This window comes from Trachurus japonicus, chromosome 7, assembly GCF_045865225.1.
Source record: "Trachurus japonicus isolate A0001 chromosome 7, Traja_1.0".
NCBI lineage: Eukaryota > Metazoa > Chordata > Actinopteri > Carangiformes > Carangidae > Trachurus > Trachurus japonicus.
Genome location: NC_140913.1, coordinates 3,829,289 through 3,852,667, shown reverse-complemented (window position 1 = coordinate 3,852,667; position 23,379 = coordinate 3,829,289). Strand labels below are relative to the sequence as shown.

Genomic DNA, 23,379 nt, shown 5'->3' with positions numbered 1-23,379 from the left:
AAAAAAGTGAACAGCTACTCTGACATACTGTGCTGTGCCTGTTGTCTGACCCATGTCATGTCAGGTATCACTGTAAAGCTCTCTCTCTCCTGAACAATGATGTAGGCTCCAAAAATGGTCATTTCCTCCGTATCGGCAACCAATCGGAAAAGTACGATTTACATTAACAATCTATGGAATGTTACAGTACAAGTCTCTAAAGGCCGTTTTCTCAAAATGAGTTTTTCATCAGACTCTGAGCTAGAAATCTTCACTTACAGACACCAAACCTTCCAGTTTGATCCCTTTCTATAGTCTGAAGGTTTTTACAGAGGGGGTTGTTGATATATCATTCACCAGCCTGATTTATACAACATTTTATTCCTAAAAGCATTGAGAAATTTGATTATATGTACGCTACTCACAAAACGTTAGGGATATTTGACAAGAATATCCCTCTAAAAAGCTACAGTGATATTCTATCATGAGGCCTTTTAAGTAGAAGGATGCAACGGTCATTTCTTTATCTCAAACAAAAGCTAACAACAGTGGTGGCTAATGGCTACAGCACAACAAACATCTCAATGTCTCAATAACTTGTTCAGTTTGATCAAAGTGTTGTCTTAGTCTCATGATGTCACCATGTGAACATGGTGCAGAGGAGAGGGAGAGAGAAGAGGACTGAATACAAACTGAACATGTAGTGGTTCAATGACAACTGAACCACTAAATCAGACGCTGCTGGTGATGTTTGTGGTTAATCACCTTGTTAGAGAACAGCATGTTATTCAATAAGCACTGAAACATTGAACAACTGGACATGTGCATTCAAAAGTTTAGAGAAGGTTAAATTAAGTTCACCTGTAAAGGTTATAGTGCATTTTAGGTGCATTCTGAAATTTAATCCAAAAGCCAAACATCCCTAACCTTTTGTGAGTAGTAGTAGTGTGTATTATATATATTTTTTTTTATATCCAAAATCCTCCTCTGTAAAAACTTCTGACTCTAATATGTCAAAACAAGAATTTTGAAAGTAGCTTTATCCATTGTTCAGATTTCGGTTCTGGAAATGTATGCAAATTAGTGCATATTTAACTAGATATTGCCTCATTTACATATTTAAACATAACATTTGACAAAACTTGTAATACAAAAAATATTTGTCTTAATGTCAGTGATAAACTTGGGAAGTTTCATGGTGATATGATTGTTAAAATGTTTACCCTATTCACCTGTAGTGTCACAGACTTGCTGTAGGGGAAAGTGACTCAAAGCTCCTGTAAAGCAGCTGTGGTGTAAACAGATGTAAAAACTCCCCCACCTCTCATTGTGATAATAATCATCCCTTTATTCATATCAAAAAAATTCAAAGTACAATAAAATATTTTCATCTGATATTTGACAGGGAAGACCAAAGAAAGAAATCGCCCCAAAACCTCCGTCCTGCTCCACCCAGGAATGAGAATAATAATAATACATTTCTTACAATACAAAAATACTGTACACAGCCGGTTTAAAAATCAGCGAGCGCTCATTGGGACCACAGAGAAAAACTTTGCCCGCGTTCTCTCTCTGCGCAGACCGGAAGAAAATTAAACAACTGACCCTCAATCTGTCAGATAATTATCACTGAATAAAATTTTATCCATAAATACAAAAAAAAAAACTAAGCATCTTAATGTCCTGCACCAATCGATCAATAAAATCGTTCAAGAGAAAGAAAAAAAAAAGCACTGTTGTCTTGTGACAGATGAAATTAGTCCAATACAAAAATAAATACAAGAGGAAAACAATCAAAATATACAAAGAAAGGTTCATTTATCATCCCTGGCAGCTTTGTTCTGTATTAAATTATCTATTCATATGTTATAAACACACTCCCCTGATTACCCAGCACCACCTGCTCCCTGGTCCGCTCCGATCCATCACAGTAACTAATCTGGTGCAATTTGAGAACACGGAAGAAGAAGTCTGATTGGTTACGTAGTTCCTCTGTAGAGAATCCAAGTTAATTAATAAAACAACTATAAATTATTTTAGTATGTTATAGATTTGACTGTGTGTTTTAAGAGATTTGTATTTAATCCCAGAATCTAAACAGTGACCAATGAGAGGAAATAAACGGACTGAGCAGCTGGAATTGCAGCTTTTTTAATCGGAAAAAATTTCAAGTGTTGCTGAAAAAATTCGAGAAAAAAAAGGCCAGAATTAAACCACCTTTAGCGTTCGTTTAGTCTGTTTCCATGGTGACGTAGGAGGCAGCGCCCAGCTCTGCGTCCTCATCTTTGCAGGAAGTGATGTCGTTGGGGGGCTGGGTGCTGGTGGGGCTGGAGTTTGTGCAGGGGGGGGGCAGCGTGGGTGTTCTGATTTTGTCTTGTCGGTGGTAGAACAAGACGTAGGCAGCGCTGGTCTGCAGAGAGAACAACACACTGTCAACACACTTTCCTGCTCATCAGCCCTTTTTTTTCCACTTGCATCTCAGGTATGATGAAAAGAAAAATAGACCGGGTAAACCAAATTCAGTATTTTTCTTCTTAACATATTAATTAGGTCTTAAATGTCTTAAATGTGTCCCTCAAAACATGTAACAAGTCTTGTTGCCGTTCATAGTTTCCTTGTGGAGCCACTAGGCCTCAGACCGTTTCACCATCTCTGTGTTCAGGATTTAATGGGCGGGTCTAAAGCTCTGAGTCATAAACCTGCTCCACTAGGCAGCGGTGGACAGTAACAGAGTCAATTTACCTGAGTACTGTACTTCAGTACATATCCAGAGGATTTGTACTTTACTTGAGTATTAGATTTCTTTGGTACTTTTACTCTTATTTGAATACATTTCCAAGACAAATATTTTTACTTTTACTGGAGTTAATTTCTAGGAAGGCTGAAAAGTACTGGTTACTTTCAGATCTGCTCTTTTTATTTTTATTTTCTAAAATCCTATTGGACACAAGCTGTGTTTGTCTGTGAAGGAAACCCTAACCCCTAAAAGCAGCACATCAGTGCAGCTGAGCAGCAAAGAGTTCATTCTCACTAACAAGAGTTAAAAGCTCCTTAAAGTCATTTACAAACAATTAGAGCCATTCATTGATGTGGAGAATAAGACATTTACTCGTACTTTTACTTAAAGTACATTTAAAAGCATGTACTTTTGGACACTTAAGTACCTTTAGAAGCAAGTACTTTTTTACTCTTACTGCAGTAACATGTGGACTGAGTTACTTTTACTTGTAACGGAGTCAATTTTGACCAGTAGTATTTGTACTCTTACTCAAGTACTGGGATGGGGTACTCTGTCCATCTCTGGCTCTAGGTATAAATACATTCAGCCAACTGGTTTCCATGGTTTCCGTCCCACTGGCTCTTCAGTCTAAAGGCTGAAACACGTCAAACAGCAGCTAAATAAACGTAATTCACACTCACACACAGGAGGCCACTACGTAACACAGTCACACCGTGATAAACAGCCGTCACCGCGGGGACAGAGGCTGAATCCTACACACACACACACACACACACGCGACATAACCAGAGTCTCCCTCATTAACACACTGTCTGACCAAACAAACTCCACTCATCCACACAGGAGAGCAGCCAGAACATAACGGACAGAAAACACCGTTCAAAAAAACTAATGGGTCTCAGTCACCACACATCCGAGCAGACACACAGCTGATCAAACCCAGAGACATACAGTAGCTCTGGTCATGCTTCCACCGGGACACGGCCCGCTGACTGTTTTAGACACTAGAAATATTTCCTGAAGGTTTATCAGCTGTGTCAGTGCTGAGGACTGGGGTGTGTGGCGGAGTGTGTTTGAGGTCACTTCCTCCTCTTTATTTCATGACGACGTGTACATGTGTAGGACGGCTGTGTATCAGAGACGTTGAAGCCAGCTCTGCTACGAGGGGACGTGGTCTCTTTGCCTCCACCGTCCTGAGGCAGAGAAAACTGCTCCTTTATTGACAACTTTGATGCAGAATTTTATATACTTGACGACTTTTTTAGTCCTTCAGATTTGACAGAGTGGTTACCATGTTTTCCTGTGGTATTATACACTTAAAACACTTTTTTTTTTCTTGGTTTACCCGGTCTTTAACGATAATAAAAATAGTGAGTGAAAAAGTGAGACTCAGGATTTTTCAGGGTTTGCTGTTGAAATGCTGATCTCCTCCAAGTTCATACATGTTGGCAAGTTACAGATTGTGACTGTTCCAGCTCAACGCTGTAAAAGGATTTGAATTATGAGGGTTTTCAGCCAGGAACGCTTTGGGCAAACACTTAGAAAAATGTGTTTTTGTTGGTTTAAAAAAAAAAAGGTTTTACCACAAAAACAAAAAACACACATGACTTACTGACTGTTAAAAAAGGCCTTTACACACCGGGGACGTGACGAATAAAAGACAAGAACCATTCATCCCAGCAGAGATGTGAACATGGGACAGCGATTATAGACTAAAGTTTTGCACTGCTTGAGTTCATTCATAAAATAATGGATTTGTAGTGTTTGTGTCCCTTGCACTGAGAGACACAGGTGACACTGAAATCACTCATTCACTAGTTCCTCCTCACTACAAAGGTCATTCTACAGACTCTAGATGACTACACAGTGAGCTCATGGTAAAAAGAAAAAACACTTTTAGGACACTACTCCACTGTGCAGTTAATTCCATTACTGTCATGTCACATAGTTAAACCTCAATGCATTATGCTGTTACTGCTGGGTTAGTTACCACAGGTTGTACACTTCTTTTCCTGCTGCATTGTGGGATATTCATTCTATAATATTCTATGTATATTATTCTCACCACACATTAGGACAGCAATACACAATAGTGTAGTCCACACCACATAGTGAATCCTGAGTGATTTGGGACACAGCCATGGTGTAAGGCTGTGACGTATCTCCTACGGAGCGTTTGGTCGCCGGGTGAAGGCAAAAAAAAAAAATCCACCTCTGGAAAGAAATATGACGTCTAATTTTCGCTACATAACATTCACTGTTTGTGTGAAAGGACTCATGATGAAAACCAGAGTTTGAAAAAAACACATTGACGTGTGAATTACCTGCATGAATAATACTCATAATAAATATGAACTTGGAAGCCTCTAGTTCCTGAAGAAAAGCAGCGCGTGCTTACTGTCAGGAGGCTTTGAATCTGACAGGTAGGTAGCTGACAGGGATCTGTGTTGAACATTGTGAAGCGTTGTGTCAGGTGTGTGTGTGTGTGAGATACTGACCATAATCTGGTCCTCCCTGGCGTAGGTCACCTTGCTGTCGTCAAAGTAATACCACTGACCGTTGTCCTTGTTCTTCGCATAGCTGGTGTCTGTCCAAACACAAACAGAGATGAGTGCACAGGGCAGTTCAACTAAAAACCAGCATGAAGCACAAGTGCATCAGTGATCCCTCAGGAAAGCACAGAAGCATGTGTTGCTCTCGCCTTACATTAAATTAGAGAGTATAGAGCAGGTGAGTTCAGGGACCACAAACGGCGCTATCTGATCTCAAGTGGGCCGGACCAGTAAAATAATAGCATGCTAGCCTATAAATAAGAAGAACTTAGAATTTTTCCCTTTGTTTTAGTACATTATTAAGATGTTTACAGTTAATGAACTGTTCTTTTACAAAACATATTATGAACAACCTGAATTTTTTTGATAAAAATACATGCAATTTCAACAAAATCATGTAATGTAATTTTCACACTTGGCCAATTCATCCTGAGGGCCGTATTGGATCCTCTGCCGGGCCGGTTTTGGCCCCCAGACCGCATGTTTGACACCCCTGGTATAGAGAGTAGTGTGTTGCATAATGGGGTTACTAACGGCGCTACTTTTTTCAGTAATGATTCATCCAAAAAGTTGCTGTTTCCCCCGTTACAACGCTGTTACTGTTACTGACAATAAAATGCACCGTTAATTGATTCAAGAAGTCCTGTCACTAAATAATACACCTGTAACTGTGTACGTTATATACACTTGTTTTTTCAGTCCATCAACTAGTCAGGAAAAAAAAACAACGTTTATCTGGAATTAGCGCGTTGGAGCCTGTGTGTGCGGAGGAATACTGAGTGAGTTGGTTAGTTCCAGATAAACAAGTTAGGATTACTTAATTTGACATATTTGAGCATTTTATTTTTTTTAAAGTAGTACAATAGTTACTTTTCCTGGTACTTAGTTGCTTTTATAATGTAGTAATTCAGTTACATTTGGGGGAAAGTAACGAGCAACTACAACTAATGACTTTTTTTTTTTAAAGTAACGTGGCCAACGCTGGTCGCCAGCAGACACACACATGGCGTCCAGTACTTACAGTGACCGTCCCTGAGTCCTCCGTAGTGATTGGACACAGCGATGAGGTCGTAGCGGCTCGGAGGCTCCCCATTGGACACACTCTTCCTCAGGAGGCAGCCGGAGAAGTCCAGTTCTCTGCAAGGACAAAAGACGCCGTGTGGTGCTTTTTCAGAGAGGCTGGTGGTCCCAGCATGCAACTGGCCTCAGACCAGGTCCAGCTTAACCAGAACGTGCAGCGTGAGTGTGAGTGTGTGTGTGTGTGTGTGTGTGTGTGTGTGTGTGTGTGTGTGTGTACCTGAGGGGGAAGTCCACGATGCTGTCCAGCTTCTCCCTGGTGAACTTGGTGTAGGAGAACCTCTTGAGGTGAATGATGAGAACCTCCGGCAGAGACCAGAGGTCCAGCTTCTTAGTAGCCAGCTGGTGCTTCTTACACACCGGACAGTACCTGGAAACACACACACACATCGTTAGCACCATCCTCACCTTGTCATCATTCAGAGAGGAGTGTGTGTGTGTGTGTGAGTGTTACCATGGGTTCTCCTCCTCCAGCGTCTCCACGGTGGTGAAGAGCTCCACACACTCCTGCAGCTGGACGGTGGTCTGCTGCTGAGGAACCTCCATACTGCCGTGTTTGACGTACTTCTACACAGAGGGACACACACACACACACACACACACACACAGGCCCTGTTACTAAAGTCATCGCTAGGGATGTCATGATTACTTGTTTTCACAATTAATCCTGGTATTAAATGCCACAATTAATTGATCGTAAAGAGTCCTAAATACCGTTACTTTCACAAAAATTTGATGTTGGAACCTTATTTGCAGATGTGCGCAAAAATAAAGGTGAATGCTCAGATACAAACGTAACATTGAATTGGTAGGAATTTAAATATAAGCGTGTCATTTTTAATAAAAAAAAAACAAGCAAAACAAAACAAAAACGATTAAAATAAACGCAAACATTTGGTATAGATAAGAATTTATGACCTGAATATTTCAAACATTTCCCCTGGGGTTAATCATTGGTGATATATTAATAGATACTTGAAATATTTTGTGTAAACAATGAGTAATGTAATTACATTTTGACTATATTTGATTTTACACATTCATAGTGTTGTGAAATTAATTAATGCATAATAATAGTGATAATCGTAATACCGTGATTATTTCTCTGACAATAATCGTACCAAGAAAATGTATAATCGTGACATCCCTAGTCATCGCTTACATCAGCTTTTATCCTGTTGATGACGGCGGAAAAAATCTAAATTTAGCATCTTTAGTATTTTAGCTGGTGTGTTGACATTGTGCTCAGTGTGTGTATGTTACAGCACATCACCTTCACTGATCAACCCTGTTCATGTATATGAAACATAGCAGGGGTCACCGACTGTATCTGTTCAACAGTCACCTTCAAATGAAATGAAATGAAATTCCCATTCTGGCCCAATAATCTACTTTTTGATGGAGACGAGGTCCTGCTGCACAGACAGTACAAGTTTCATTTGAAGAGGAATAAATTAGGGCCCGACTGATATGGAATTTTTGGGGTCGATATTGGGGAATAAAAAATTCCAATAACCAATATATCGGCCGATTCAATTTTTACATTTTCAAAGAAATAAATCACTTTGTAACAAGTGTTTGAACTAAGGGGATCAAAGATAGAAATAGAAGGCAGACTTTCATATTTTTCATATACTTTTATAGTCAAAAATTGCTGTGGGGCGAGCAGCATGTGAACAATTTTAAAGGACAATTCCGGGCAAATTCAACTCGGGGGTGTATGTTCCTAACATTTTAGGTCTAAAAGAAGGAATCTGAAGATTTTTGCGGTAGTTGTGTCTGTCCCCGCATCGCCACGGCAGCAATGAATGGGAGCGGATTGAGGTTCTGCTGCTTAGGCTGTTTACATCCCTCAAAGCCGTCAGATTTACTTTTTATTTACTTCAAGCAAGCCGACATGTTTGTAAAACCCTTGTATAAATTGATTAAAATCATAGATCAGGTGTAGTCGAAAAAAAACAGAGATTTTATTTATAGGTGTCATCCAACACTGACCTCAGCTTCATTTTCGTTGTAGAATCTCTTCTTCATCTCCGGATCCCAGTCGATGGCCACATAAGGCTGAGCTGCACACACACACACACAAGGTTAGGTCATTTACATGTAGGGATGGGTACCTTTCGCATTTAAATCGATACGGTATCGATACTCGGTACCTGGGAACCGATACCGGTACCAATCGGTACCTGTTTTCGGTACTTTTTGTGTGTGTGGTAATTAAAAAAATTTTAAAAATAAAAATGTCTAAAATTTTAATATTTACCTCCTAACAACATCGCAACTCCTCAGCCTTTAAGAGTATTTTATGTTTTAGGGATGGGCAATGATTTTAATATAATGGAATAGTCATTCAATTAAAAAAAAAAAGTTTATGAGACTATCGTCTTGTCTGAAAAAATGTCCGTTTTTACTGTGGGAAAAGGAGAAACATGGAGAGACTCCTACAGCCATCAGAAAGCTCTGTGTGAAACTTTGTGAAATAAAAACTGAAACTGCTGCAAACTCTGCAACATGTGGACTTCACGTTTTGACGAGAGGAGAGTGGGAGACTTCATCCTCGTTTACATGAGCTCTCATTATGTGACGAGGACATGACGGACCGCTTCGGTACGGATTGTCACAACAGTCCGTTCGTCATTGTTAAATGACGGACGGCTGTTTTTCAGGTAGTGATTTAAAACGACGGGCTGGCGCTACCGCTTCTCCACGTCTCATTTCAGAGAGAGAGAGAGAGAGAGAGAGAGGAGGGGGGGCGGGCGCGAGTGTGCGGGGCTCATGCAGACTGCACTCTTGCTGACGCACGGCGAAGGTGCGTTCAGGTACCGAAATGTGGTACAGATTGACTTTATGTGAATCGATACTCGGTACTTTGGTGGGAATTCGGTCGGTACCAAAAAAGTACCGAATTTCGGTTCCCATCCCTACTTACATGACACGGAAATTCTGTTGAAAAAGGATTAGGAAGGCGACGCAGCACAGAGCTGAACAGAGTCTTCAGTTCACAGGCCAGCCTCATGACTGGGCTTTATTTGATACTTCTGTGTGTGTGTGTGTGTGTGTGTGTGTGTGTGTGTGTGTGTGTGTATGCGTTTTCCCGTGGCTGCAGGACAAATAAACGTCCCCTCAGGGAAATGGAATCCCTCTAATAAAAAGTTGTTATCATCATCTTCTTGCCTCTTTAATCTTATTCATCTATTTTAAAGTTTCAGTGGCAGTGTTGTCTAGTGTGTGTGTGTGTGTTTATTTTATTTTGATCCCCATTAATCTTCCTGGGGTCCACCCATGAAATCACATAGAATAAAAGGAAAAAAGAAAAAAAAAAACAACTTACAATAATAATAATTATAACAACATTAGCAGCGATAATCAGAGATATGATAACAATAGAGTGAAATCAGGTAAAAAATTAAATAAAACAAGAATAATAATGTAATTCATCAACATTATCTGTGAGTGTTGTGTGTGTGTGTGTGTGTGGGTGTGGGTGTGTGTGTGTACACTTGTACAGCTATACATGTGAGGACTAGGTTGAGTTTTAAACCATCAGTGGGGACATTTTGGCCGGTCCTCACTTTCTCAGACTGAGGGCTCAGACTCCATAATAACTAGGTTATTATAATTAGGTTTAAGTTAGGTTAAAGGGATAGTTCAACATGTTGGCAAATTGGCCCATTGCCATAATCCCTACAGTCATAGCAGTAGGTTTGTTACCTTTAATTGTTGGTGCAAGCTATATTTAGAATGGAGGAGCAGAGCGGTGAGCTGCTCAGAGCTACGCTATGGAGGCTAAAGGAATTTCCTGGTTTCCCTCATCAAACTCATCAAATACAAAATCCCAAAACTTGTTGTGAGTTGTGAGCTGCACATTCACCACGCTATGAGATAATAACACAACGTTACAAAACGGAGCCGTTTTCGAGGTAAATACAGAGACTGCTTGCTGAAAAACTGTCCCTGAACGCAACGTGCATCAGTGGTTTTGCATGAATTTCCCTCTAAAACAACTCTGTGTGGTAACGTTGTGTTATTATCTCATAGCGTGGTGAATGTGCAGGTCACAACTTGTCCACGACAGCGTTTTTGAGTTGTTGGATTGTGTATTTGATGAGTTTGATGAGGGAAACCAAGAAATTCCTTTAGCCTCCGTAGCGTAGCTCTGAGCAGCTCACGGCTCTGCTCCGCCGTTCTAAAAACAGCTTGCAACGACAATTAAAGGTAACAAACCTACTGCTATGACTATAGGGATTATGGCAATGGGCCAATTTGCCAAAATGTTGAACTATCCCTTTAAGAGTAATGGTTAAGGTTAGGCATTTGTTTTGGATGGTTAGGGGCGAGGGAATACATTATGTCAATGAGTGTCCTCACAAAGATAGCTATACAAACGTGTGTGTGTGTGTGTGTGTGTGTGTGTGTGTGTAACTCACAGCTGAAGGACACTGCGCTCCCTCCCTCTCCCATCTCCCTCTCAGTCGTCCCGTTGGAGTTGACGGCCTGGATGGTGAACAGACTCTTCCTCCTCTTCCTGAAGGCCCTCCTCTTAGCCGGCTGCTCATTGGCCGGCGGGCTGTGAGAACACGCCTCCTCCTGTTTGTCTTCCTCCTTCTCTTCTCCTGCCGTCTCGGGGGGCGCCGGCTGCGGCTGCGGCGGCGACTCTGCCGGCGTCTCCGAGTCGGTGTCCCCGTCGGCGTCCCCGTCGGCCGTCCTGCCGGGGTCTCCGGGGGGGGCGCTGTTCTCGGCGCTGGACGTGTCCCCGCTGCAGAGGGGCTCCGTCTGCTCCGGGGACCCGTTGTTGGCCTCGGCGTCCCGCTGGTCCGGCGAGGGCTGCTGGTGGTTGAGGTCGGGGAGGGGCTCGGTGGCGGCGGCGGTGTCGTCCGATTGGCTGTTTGCGGAAGCGTCGCTGCAGGAGGGTTCTGACTGAGAGGGTCCGGCTCTCTCTGCTGCCTCCTGCTGCTCATCTGAGGGACACACACAGACACACACAGACACACAACCAATGAGAGGGAGGCTGAGGGCTGAGGACAGGGGACAGAGGACAGGAGACAGGAGACAGGGGACAGGGGACAGGGGACAGGAGACAGGAGACAGGAGACAGGGGACAGGGGACAGGAGACAGGGGACAGGGGACAGGAGACAGGGGACAGGGGACAGAGGACAGGAGACAGGGGACAGGGGACAGGGGACAGAGGACAGGAGACAGGGGACAGGGGACAGGGGACAGGGGACAGGAGACAGGGGACAGGGGACAGGAGACAGGGGACAGGGGACAGAGGACAGGAGACAGGGGACAGGGGACAGGAGACAGGGGACAGGGGACAGGGGACAGAGGACAGGAGACAGGAGACAGGGGACAGGAGACAGGGGACAGGGGACAGGGGACAGGGGACAGGAGACAGGGGACAGGGGACAGGAGACAGGAGACAGGGGACAGGGGACAGGGGACAGGAGACAGGGGACAGGAGACAGGGGACAGGGGACAGGAGACAGGGGACAGGAGACAGGGGACAGGGGACAGGAGACAGGGGACAGGGGACAGGGGACAGGGGCCAGAGGACAGGGGCCAGGGGACAGAGGACAGGAGACAGGGGACAGGGGACAGGGGACAGGGGACAGGGGCCAGGGGCCAGAGGACAGGGGCCAGGGGCCAGGGGCCAGGGGCCAGAGGACAGGGGCCAGGGGCCAGAGGACAGGGGACAGGGGACAGGGGACAGGGGCCAGAGGACAGGGGCCAGGGGCCAGGGGACAGGGGACAGGGGACAGGGGACAGGGGACAGGGGACAGGGGACAGGGGACAGGAGACAGGGGACAGGGGACAGGGGACAGGGGACAGGGGACAGGGGACAGAGGACAGGAGACAGGAGACAGGGGACAGGAGACAGGAGACAGGGGACAGGGGACAGGGGACAGGGGACAGGAGACAGGGGACAGGAGACAGGGGACAGGGGACAGGGGACAGGGGCCAGAGGACAGGGGCCAGGGGCCAGGGGACAGAGGACAGGAGACAGGGGACAGGGGACAGGGGACAGGGGCCAGAGGACAGGGGCCAGAGGACAGGAGACAGGAGACAGGGGACAGAGGACAGGAGACAGGGGACAGGGGACAGAGGACAGGGGCCAGAGGACAGGAGACAGGAGACAGGGGACAGAGGACAGGGGACAGAGGACAGGGGACAGAGGACAGGGGCCAGAGGACAGGGGACAGGAGACAGGAGACAGGAGACAGGGGACAGGGGACAGGAGACAGGGGACAGGGGACAGGAGACAGGGGACAGGAGACAGGGGCCAGGGGACAGGGGCCAGAGGACAGGGGCCAGGGGACAGAGGACAGGAGACAGGGGACAGAGGACAGGGGACAGAGGACAGGGGACAGAGGACAGGGGCCAGAGGACAGGGGACAGAGGACAGGGGACAGAGGACAGGAGACAGGGGACAGAGGACAGGGGACAGAGGACAGGAGACAGGGGCCAGAGGACAGGAGACAGGGGACAGGGGACAGGGGACAGGAGACAGGGGACAGGGGACAGGAGACAGGGGCCAGGGGACAGAGGACAGGAGACAGGGGACAGGGGCCAGAGGACAGGGGACAGAGGACAGGGGACAGAGGACAGGGGACAGGGGCCAGAGGACAGGGGACAGGGGACAGGGGACAGAGGACAGGGGACAGGGGACAGGGGACAGGGGCCAGAGGACAGGGGACAGGGGACAGGGGACAGGGGACAGAGGACAGGGGACAGGGGACAGGAGACAGGGGACAGGGGCCAGGGGACAGGGGACAGGGGACAGGGGACAGGGGACAGAGGACAGGGGACAGGGGACAGGAGACAGGGGCCAGGGGACAGGGGACAGGGGACAGGGGACAGGGGACAGGGGACAGGGGACAGAGGACAGGAGACAGGGGACAGCTAGCCTCGCGTCACCAGGCTCTTCAGAGAGGAGAAGAGCCTGCTGTCTGTTACTCCCATTTTTTTCCTAGTGGATCCAGAAATCACCAAATTCACCAAAGTAAAAGTGTTCACCAACATAAAACTTGCAAAATAGACATTAACTTGTTATACAATAAAAGCAAAATGTTAACTTAATGGCTCGGGGACTTTCTTCTCCAAATTAAATTCCTTAAATTAACAAGTTTCACTGCATTTTATTAGCTTGGTGCTTTTATTTTGACGGAAATGCCTGTCCCTCTCGCCTAAAAACAGCTTACACCGACAATTAAAGGTAACGAACCTACTGCTATGACTATTGGGATTATGGCAATAGGCCAATTTGCCAAAATGTTGAACTATCCCTTTAATTGAGGCACAAGACAAGTGAGTTTGGAGCTGAAGAGAGGATCGAAAAAAGAGAGTGGGACGACGCAGCTGTAGCCGCCATTTGATGTAAATGTTAGATAAATAATCATCACCATTATTGATGTGATAATATTTATCATCCAGCAGATAAAGTCACAGTACCATCACTGATGCCGTTCGTCTGAGTCTTGTACAGCTCCTCTTCTTCATCATCATCTTCCTCTTCTTCCTCCAACTCCTCAGAAGGGTCGGGAGGTCGCACATAGCGTCTGCACACACACACACACACACACACACACACACACACACACACACACACACACACACACACACACACACACACACACACACACACACACACACACACACACACACACACACACACACACACACACACACACACACACACACACACACACACACACACACACACACACACACACACAGTCAGTAATATTCAGTTGTAATTGCTTAAAAAACTGTTAAATATTATGTTGTATGCTGCTCACATGGATAAACTCCACCTACATAAGAAGTCTGGTATGATGAAGTCCTATCAGTTATTGCCTGAAAGATTACCCCATTAATGAGAGGAACCTGCTTAGTGGTTAGTGGTGCTGAAGCAGAAGCAGGAAGTAACGGTCACCATGGGACCTCAATTCGAAAAAAGTCTCCATACAAATGAACGGGTGTCCAAGATTTATTTTGTGATCCGACTGAATTGTGCCATGAGAAAACAATATGTCCTCTACCTGTTTAAAACATCACGTTTCATCCCGAGAAATCAGCCGTTTGTTGTAAAACTATTGTAGAATAAAATTCAGAAGAATCCGTAACCAGAAAGACTCCAGGTGGCGTAGGTGACGTCACCATGGCGACCACATGGCGCCCTTTCCCGTGTCAGTTGGTGACGTATTTTTTGTGGGACACAGATCTGTAGTCCTAGAGCGTCGTCACACTAAATACATTCTTCTGTTGCCGTTTTACAACAAACGGCTGATTTCTCTTCATGAAACGTGATGTTTTAAACAGGTAGAGGACAGATTTTTTTCTCATGGCACAATTCAAACGGATCACGAAATAAATCTTGGACACCCGTTCATTTGTATGGAGACTTTTTTCGAATCAAGGACCCATGGGGCCGTTACTTCCTGCTTCCGCTTCAGCACTCTATAGGTATTTTGGTTCAGCAGTGATGGGAGAAGATTGATCTTAATCTATTCATAAAAATGTTCCCATTTTAATGTATTTAATTATTATTTTTGGTTTGTTTGCTGTTTGTTCTGTTGTTGGTTCTGTATGATGATCTGTATGTTTGGAGTTATATCCTATAAATAAATGACGTTACTAACGTGCTACTTTTTTCAGTAACAAACTATCAACAAGTTACTGACAATAAAATGCGTCGTTACTTGACTCAAGACGTCCCGTCACAAAATAATACACCTGTTCCCTGTTAAAAGGGTTTTCTATGGAGTTTTTCCTCAGTGGATGTGAGGGTCTAAGGACAGAGGATGTTGTTGTGATGGGATGTAAAGCCCTTTGAGACAAACTGTTTGTAAAAACGGGCTATACAAATAAAATTGCCTTGCCTTGCCTTGCCTGTTAAAGTGTAGTGTGTTATCTTTTTCAGTCTATCAACTGGTTGGAAAAAAGCCACTATCTAGAACTAACCGACTCACTCAGTATTCCTCCGCCCAGGCAGGCTCCATGACACACTGTATGACTCCGCCTATCAGCTGTTTAGATCAACAGTGTGTGAAAGAGGCGGAGTGATACAGCACGTCGTGGAGCCTTCCTGGGCGGAGGAATACTGAGTGAGTCGGTTAGTTCCAGATGAACAGGAGGTTATGGTTAGACGGTTAGGAGGGCAAGGCCAAGTAATTTGACATATTTGAGCATTTTATAAAAAAGTAACACAATAGTTACTTTGGTAACACTTTATGAGTAAAACATTTTTAACTGTGTTTATAAACTACATACTAATGAGTATTCATGTGTTATAAATGATGAATTCTGTGTTTAATGCTTAACTAATGCTTAATACTTATTATAAAGTGTTACCGTTACTTTTTCCTGGTAATTAGTTACTTTTACAATGTAGTAACTCATTTACAAACTGAGTTACTTTCTGGGGAAAGTAACAAGTAACTATAACTCATTACTTTTTAAACATAACGTGCTGAACACTGATGCTAGGGCAGCAATTATGTATTTAGCTTGCTCATGTAAGTGGGTGTGTTGCCTTTCTGAGGAATTTTGTTTTGGCTGTCTGGAAAAAAAGACAAAAAACCCCCTTTAAACTATGGCAGCAGTAGAGTGGTGACGTGTGTGTGGTGCTCACGCCAGCCTCTGCAGGAACAGCTTGTAGAGCGCCTCCTGGCTGCAGCTGCTGCGCGGCACGCTGAGCAGCAGCGGGTGTCCGAACAGGGACGTCCCGTACGAGCTGCTGCCCGAGCCGTAGTCCCTGCAGTGGGAGCGCTCCCTCAGGTAGAGAGCCAGCAGCACCTGCTCCTCCTGCTGCTCCTCCTGCACGCTCAGCTCATATCTACACACACACACACACACACATAGCAGGTCAGCTCCAGCCTGTGAGATGAATCGGTGCTCAAACAGACACAGACGTGGTTCTTACACAAAGATGTCGTCTCGGTCCAGGATGCAGCTCAGAGATTCATCAGCGTTGTAGATCCTGTAGAAGCGGTGGTTGAACACATCCGCTACGACCATCTGAAACACACACACACACCAGACGTTATGGAGCGCACATACAGGATTTTACTCTTATCACCCACTTAAAGGGATACGCCAACATTTTTTTTCCGTGTCTAGCCTCACTCCCAAGTCCATGACAAGCAGATAGACACCATCCTTTCGACTGTGCGTGCAGTAACAAGGGAGATAGCTTCACTTCTCAGACCGACAACTGCCCCCTTGGTCAAAACGGAGGGTTCAAGCAATGCTGATCTAAACGGCTACTTTCTCACCTAAAAATGTTGATAAAGTGATATATTTACAGAGTTTAGAGCTAAAATGAAATCAGCTTCTGACTGCTGATTTCGGCTCAGGTAGGAGGCAGGCTAACACTACCTATACACTTCCAGTGTTTGAGCTAAGCTAATTACGGGCGATACGGCTCTATCTCCCTTGTTACTGCACGCACAGTGGAAAGGATGGTGTCTATCTGCTGGTCATGGACTCAGGAGTGAGGCAAGACACGGGAAAAAAAAAATGTTGTACTTCTTGCTGCTCTACTCCTGAACCACAGTCACCCAAACTGACCCCTCCCTCTATGATCCTGTCACAGCATCAGTGTCTGAAGTCTGCTGCAAATGTGTTCAGTAACACACACTGACCTGTGTGAGGGGGACGTTGGTCATCTCCGACAGAGCAGAGCAGAGGTCGGACACTTTCCCTGCTTTCGGAACCACGACGCGATGCTGCAACACAAACACACACACAGGACACACCGTTAATGAATCTTGTATCCATGTTGCTGAGTGAACAGTTTCAGACAATAACCTTCTACCACAAAATAGACAATAACTGTTCAGGAGTTTTTGTTTAAGAGGGAAAAATACAAACAGAATCTGTACAAACAGGAGAGGGTTGTAGGGTAGGACTGGACACTGTTTAAACTCTTCACCAGACTGCTCCGCAAACATAAATACCACAATAATTATTATTAAAGAGATGCACACATGCACCTATACATTAAATTAATTTGCACAATTTGCACTAACTTAATTACTGTAAATATGTTTTTATGTCTCCTTGTAATTTTATACAGATTTTGATATCCTTAATATTATTGCTAGCATAAGTTATTTTATTCTCCCAATTATCGTATCTGTATTTTTATTCTATTCTATTGGAGCTGCTCTGACACAATCATTTCCTGCAAATGATTAATAAAGTACTATTCTATTCTATTCGAGCTCCGTGTGAAACAGTAGGAGAGACACAGTCCGAGGAGGGACCGGGATCTGACACAACACCGGTGGGAGGAGCAGTTCTGTGCTACGGCGTCGTGTTGGGTTGTGAGCGAGCATGATGCGTGTCTACATTGAAAGTAATGGGTTTGTGCGTGCAAAAGACGCTACATCTGAACGGCCCCCCATGCACACACATACTTCCTGGTTGCTGTTGCGTAACTCCCAGCTGAGATTGGAAGGAGCTACGTTCAGTTCAGCTCCACAGTGTGAAAAACTCGGGTGATGATGTAACCAATTAATTGACTATTGAATTTGTTGGCGACTAATTTTGTCAATTAGATGTTTATATTTCTCATGTATTATATTTACTCTTATTCGTTTTATGTGGGATAGATGCTAAATTAATGCTGCAGGGTGGAGGGGTGGGATTTTATCAGTTCTACCCACTCCTTTTTGGACATGGAGAACTTGTGTTCATCATCGTCTCTTATTGTTTGTATTCGTGATAGTTTGTTCTTCCCAAAATCAAAAATCCTTCAGTTTGACAGCAGAAACTGAACCAATCCAAACAGTTACCTGAACAGGTTTGGCGTACGGGTCCAGAGAGACGAAGAAGACCTCCATGACGCGCTCCTTGCTGACGGGAAGCGGGACGCTCAGGTAGCAGAAGGGGTCGAAGGTCACAGACACCTTGTGGCACTCGGGACAGACCAGCGTGGACTTGAAGAGGCCGTGAAACGTGTCGACGATCACGGAGTCGTTCCGCCTGCGGTGGTTCCGCCACGCCTCCTCTGCCACTTCCTGCGGGACAGGAAGGAGAAAGGTGAAGGACAGATCCAAGGACAGGTCATTTGGTACGATGACACTTTAGAGAGGTTGTTGTGAGTCTGACAGAGGCTGAAGACTGAACACAGGGTGGACTGAGCTGTTGGCCGTCGCTCACCTGGTCAGGTCGTCCGTCGGCGTCCCGCAGCTCGATGTACTCTTTGTTTTTGACGCGGTTCAGGTCTTCATGCAGCCCGTCCAGCAGGAAGGACAGCAGCTCCTGACTGTCGTGCTGCTGGTAACCAAGGAACTGGGATGCAAAGTGACCCACCTTGGTCTGCAGTGACACACACACACACACAAAAACACATCATTTATATCAGGGGTGGGCAACGTCCGGCCTCCGGGCCGTATACGGCCCGCGAGACCATTTCAACCGGCCCGCAATGCAATACAATTTTTATATTTTATATCTTATGCATATAAGAATACATTTTAAAAAAAATATCGCCAGCCATTAGTTTTCTGAAAGAAACAGACGGCTATGTCCTACGTCCGAGCCAACGTCAGGGTCAGTGAATACAGCATGTGATGTACGTGTCATTGCATTGGGCCGGAGTGATTGACACATGACAAGTATGATGGCGACTGTCAAGAAAAGGGAGGTGGATACAAAATGCCGCGTATTCCAGGAAAAATGGACAAATTACTTTTTCTTTGTTGAAGTGAAAGGCAAGCCAGTGTGCCTAGTTTGTGGCGAGGCGCTGGCAGCTCGAAACAACTCGACGAGTTGAGAGGACAAATGCGTTTGGATAAAATTAACGCTCTTCGTCGGAGTTTGGGTGCTCAACAAGTAGCTTTCTCACGACCGCAGACTGACAGAGAGAATATTACGCATGCAAGCCACAAAGCTGAAGGAGAGTTCGTGAAAAACAGTTCCAGCCATCACATTCGGTGAGTCTAGAAATGCAGCAATCATGAGGCTTATAACGGGATCATCCCTATGTTCCCCGGGTCCTATGTTCCCCACTTTTCCCCAAAAGGGTTCTATGTTCCCCTCTGTGTCCAGACCGGGGAACATAGAACCCTTTTTTAGAAAAAGGGTTCTATTTTCCCCGCTTTTCCCACCTTTTTTGTGACTTTGAGTGAGAAGTGTAATTGTCCCATTGGTTGGGTTTAGGCAATGAAGAAAGGAGTTGGTTAAGTTTAGTAAAAAGACCAGGTAGAGGCTAGACAGGCTAGATAAGTAGAGAGAGTCCAGGAAGATAGAGAGCCCATCAACCAGCAACAGCGGGGAACATAGGACCCTTATTTTGAGAAAAGGTCCTATGTTCCCCAGTATGTATTGCGACCGGGGAACATAGGACCTTTTTTGGGAAAACCGGGGAACATAGGACCTGGGGAACATAGGTACGCTCCCCTTATAACACAGCAGTTATAGACTTTTTTCGTCTTTAAAAAATTTTTTTTTTACATCCCTAGTTATGGTCCTCGGAGGACTTTAGAAAAATTTAAATGGCCCTTGATATGAAAAAGGTTCCCCACCCCTGATTTATATGATCCACAAAACCAGTGGTTTTTGTTGACAGTCTTCATCCCAGATTTTAGTAACTGAGACTCATTAAAGGTCCATGTAGTATGCAGGTAGATGTCCCTGTGTTCTGTCATTATAAAGCAGCTCTAGGGTCTATATTTACACTATCAAAGTATTTTCTTCTTCATAGCTTCTAAAAACAGGCTACGTGCATTTCCCTGTGGACTGAGCCTAAAGATGAGCCGTCAGGACTTCCTGTAACTTTATGATGTCACACTGAAGTAGCCACTGTTCTGAGTTATGCCAGGATCTGGCTGCATGGTGGTTTCCATGTCAGATTAAACCATCACAGTGGCATAAATTCTTGCCGCGTCTTGTTTGGGAGTCTGGCAACAGGTATGACCCCGGCCAATCATCTTCCACAACCCTGCACGAGTTCATCACGGAGGTGTAACAAAAACTGTCAATCATAGCTAGCGTAGTGCTGTAGAGGACAGTATGACTGTCTGTCCTTCAGAGAGAACTTGTGGTTTGTTCAGGTGGCAGTAGATTCAAACTAGGCAGAGAAATGCAAAAAATTCCAACATGCTAAACTTTCCCACGGGGCGTCATATGGCGTCCTAGCGCAAATCGCTGAAAGTCAGTTATGTTAAACTACATGTCGTCCATTTGTCATTGCCAACGTTTAATCAGGCCCGACACTGGACATTTGTCGGCCACGATAAAATGTTAGAATTGGGCCTGAACTAATGTCGTGTTTTGACATTACTGGCATTACAGTTACTAGAGCCTCAGAGAAAGGAGATGTTAAACTACACTGAGATGGTTTTTGGTCTTTAAAACCACAAATATATCTTCTCATGGATCAACAGCTGAAGGACAATATGGGCTTTAGGAAGAGAGGACTTTTTCTATTTTGATGCTTCATCCATTACAAGTCATATTTTTTCTCCACACTCAAACACAGAGGTGGAGTGGATTGATTTGATTTCCAGTTCCAGATTCTCTATTCTGCCTGTGTCTTCCCACTGATGATGCAAACTGTTAAAAAACACAACTCAAAAATATGAAGTTTCATTTTTTAAAATGCCTCATTCATTCAAGGTGTTGCTCATCTTAGGTTTGGCATGATGTAACACAAGCCTTATTTTATAAGGACTGTGGTTCCAACTAGTTCAGGTTTTATAGAAGAATTAATCACATGAGCTTGATAATTAAAACCTGGGCTGTGTTCGAAATCTCCCCCTATCACGGATGTAGTGCACTATATAGTGTGTTCGCCATTTTGTAGTGTTGTTCGAATTTTCCGCGATTAATTTCATCCACTATGTAGTGGATGACAAAACACCCACAATGCACCGCGAAATTGAGTGAACAAGCGATGTACACTACTTTCTACTCCCGTATCCCACAATGCAATGCGGTCGTGTTTTGCCAGAGAAGAAGAGGAAGTTAATTAGCATGTTAGCTACGATTTATTTAGGCAATTTACCAAAAAAACTCCTCAGACGTATTTGCCTTCGCTCCATTTGCCTCGCCCGAGGAGCAGGAGTTTGGCAGCAGCATCCGAACATTAACAGGCAGCATTAAATCAATCTAATTAAGAAACTGTAGTAGAATATGTAGTAAATACGATCTGACGAGCTAAGCTAATAGCCACAGAGCCGCTAACGGCTCACGGTTGGGACACACAACAGTAGTTTACCAAACCAAACTTCCGATATTTCAACAGTTTATTGTCCGAGTAACACAACCACACAGAATCACATCCTAAAATGTTCCCGCAAGTGTCTGGTTTTTCTTATTTTATTTTTTATGTGTCCGGTTTGTTTCATACATCCATGGCTTGTTTACATGATTCTCGGCGCGTCTGCTTCCGTCACAGCAACACCTGGTGCATCTGCTGACGCAACCGCGTCCAGAAAATTGCCGTCTAGTGTCCGAATTCTCCTCCCGTCGTTCCCTACATCGTGTACATGATGTAGTCCACTACCTCATATACACGATGTAGTGGATAGGGAGTGAGTGAGTGAGTGGATGATTTCGAACACAGCTCTGGTGAATTAAGAAGCACCTGTCTCAATGTCTGCAGAGTAAGAGCAGCCAGAAGAAAAAAGGGCTGATGACACCTTAACCTTAACCTGCAATTCAAGCTCTTTGATTGGCTGTGGTATCACACCACAGAGGAACCTGAGAGGAGAGCTCCGACACTCTGGTACCTTGAAGACGCGCGGCACCACCGAGTAAAGCCTCCCCGACCACATCTGTTTGATGATGTCGGCGTAGGCCTCGGCGATCTCTCCCTTCATCCCCAGAGGGTTGGTGAAGTTGAGCTCCTCCAGGTAGGAGCTCTGCAGGAAGTACTCTGTCAGGGGAGGGGTGTTACTCAGACACTGGAGAGAGAGAGAGAGAGAGAGGAGGTGGGGTCAGGATGGACAGAGGGAAACACTGCAGAGTTGATACCTGATGAAGTTAGAAATGAACAAGGGGTGACCCCGAACAGTCGACGATTTGTTGATTCGATCCAGAGAAGTTTGATTTGACTGCCAACCTCACTGTCCAACCATCACACTGTGATTATGAAAAAAAAGATGGTACCATTCTGACTATAAGGGAGCTCACTGCTGCTGAACATCTGACTTTACATACAAGTTCTTTGTTTGCTAATATACAAGTTGTTTTGTTACAAACATCAGCAGTGTTAAATCTGGCTTTGGGTCTATTGTTCTGTAACTGTGGGTTAAAATTGTCTGTTTTTATTTTGTCTGTCTGCGTCTGCTTTGCCTTGCTATTGTCTGTCTGTGTTCTGTTTTGTAATTGTCTATTGTATGATTTGTCGTCGCAAGTCTTCTGTATCTATGTTGTCTAGGAACCTGCCATGGGACTACGACTGAAATGTAGCAGTTCTGCTAAGTCTGGTGTATTTACACTGATGCTTAAAGCAGAAGTAAGGTGAATATTTGTGTTAATCTAAGTCTTAAATAGTTATATCTTCCGACAGCAATCACTTCTATAGAGTGTTTGGTCTGAAACACGGGTCTGTCAGTCACTCTGCTCTGCTCTGAGCCCAGGAGAAAACTTTCCTTGGCCGCGTTTCCCAGATTCGATCTTTCTTAAGGACTTAAGAAGGCTCTTAAGAAGGGTTCGGCTAAGAAGGAGCGCTAAGATAGGGGTGTTTCCCAGATGCGTTCTTAACTGCCTTCTTAAGATCACGCCAAAGAAGCTTCTTAAGAAGCTCTTAACGGGAGCTGTCCACCACCACAGTACTGAAACTGAATCAATCGATGCCAGGCAAATCGATTATTATATCACACGCCACCTATTAAGCGCATAAATCACACACAGTGACAAGCGCAGCTGCACCGACGGGCGCTGAATAAACCGAAAACGGGATTTCCACTTGTCAAACATGGTGTTAACACAGGTGTCGGCGGGCCTGATTAGAAACTTCTCCGCTGTTGTTGCCGCGTTGGTCACGGGCAGCGATGGACTGGCCGTAGGTGACACGG

General features: G+C 44.8%; 1 protein-coding gene across 1 annotated transcript in view; it reads right to left on the bottom strand.

The window, feature by feature from the left end:
• Positions 1–2,136: 2,136 nt before the first annotated feature.
• usp11 (ubiquitin specific peptidase 11) overlaps positions 2,137–23,379 on the bottom strand; it is a 34,653-nt gene continuing 13,410 nt past the window's right edge. Inside the window, exons 8-21 of the mRNA XM_085780841.1 lie at positions 22,090–22,263; positions 18,515–18,673; positions 18,148–18,372; positions 16,993–17,076; positions 16,272–16,366; positions 15,981–16,184; positions 13,799–13,905; positions 10,776–11,306; positions 8,344–8,414; positions 6,803–6,915; positions 6,569–6,718; positions 6,293–6,408; positions 5,218–5,306; positions 2,137–2,389 (exon numbers count right to left, since the gene is read on the bottom strand). Coding sequence (XP_085636967.1) covers positions 2,210–2,389; positions 5,218–5,306; positions 6,293–6,408; positions 6,569–6,718; positions 6,803–6,915; positions 8,344–8,414; positions 10,776–11,306; positions 13,799–13,905; positions 15,981–16,184; positions 16,272–16,366; positions 16,993–17,076; positions 18,148–18,372; positions 18,515–18,673; positions 22,090–22,263 — 2,298 coding nt within the window. The 3' untranslated portion in view covers positions 2,137–2,209. The remainder of the gene's footprint in view (positions 2,390–5,217; positions 5,307–6,292; positions 6,409–6,568; positions 6,719–6,802; positions 6,916–8,343; positions 8,415–10,775; positions 11,307–13,798; positions 13,906–15,980; positions 16,185–16,271; positions 16,367–16,992; positions 17,077–18,147; positions 18,373–18,514; positions 18,674–22,089; positions 22,264–23,379) is intronic.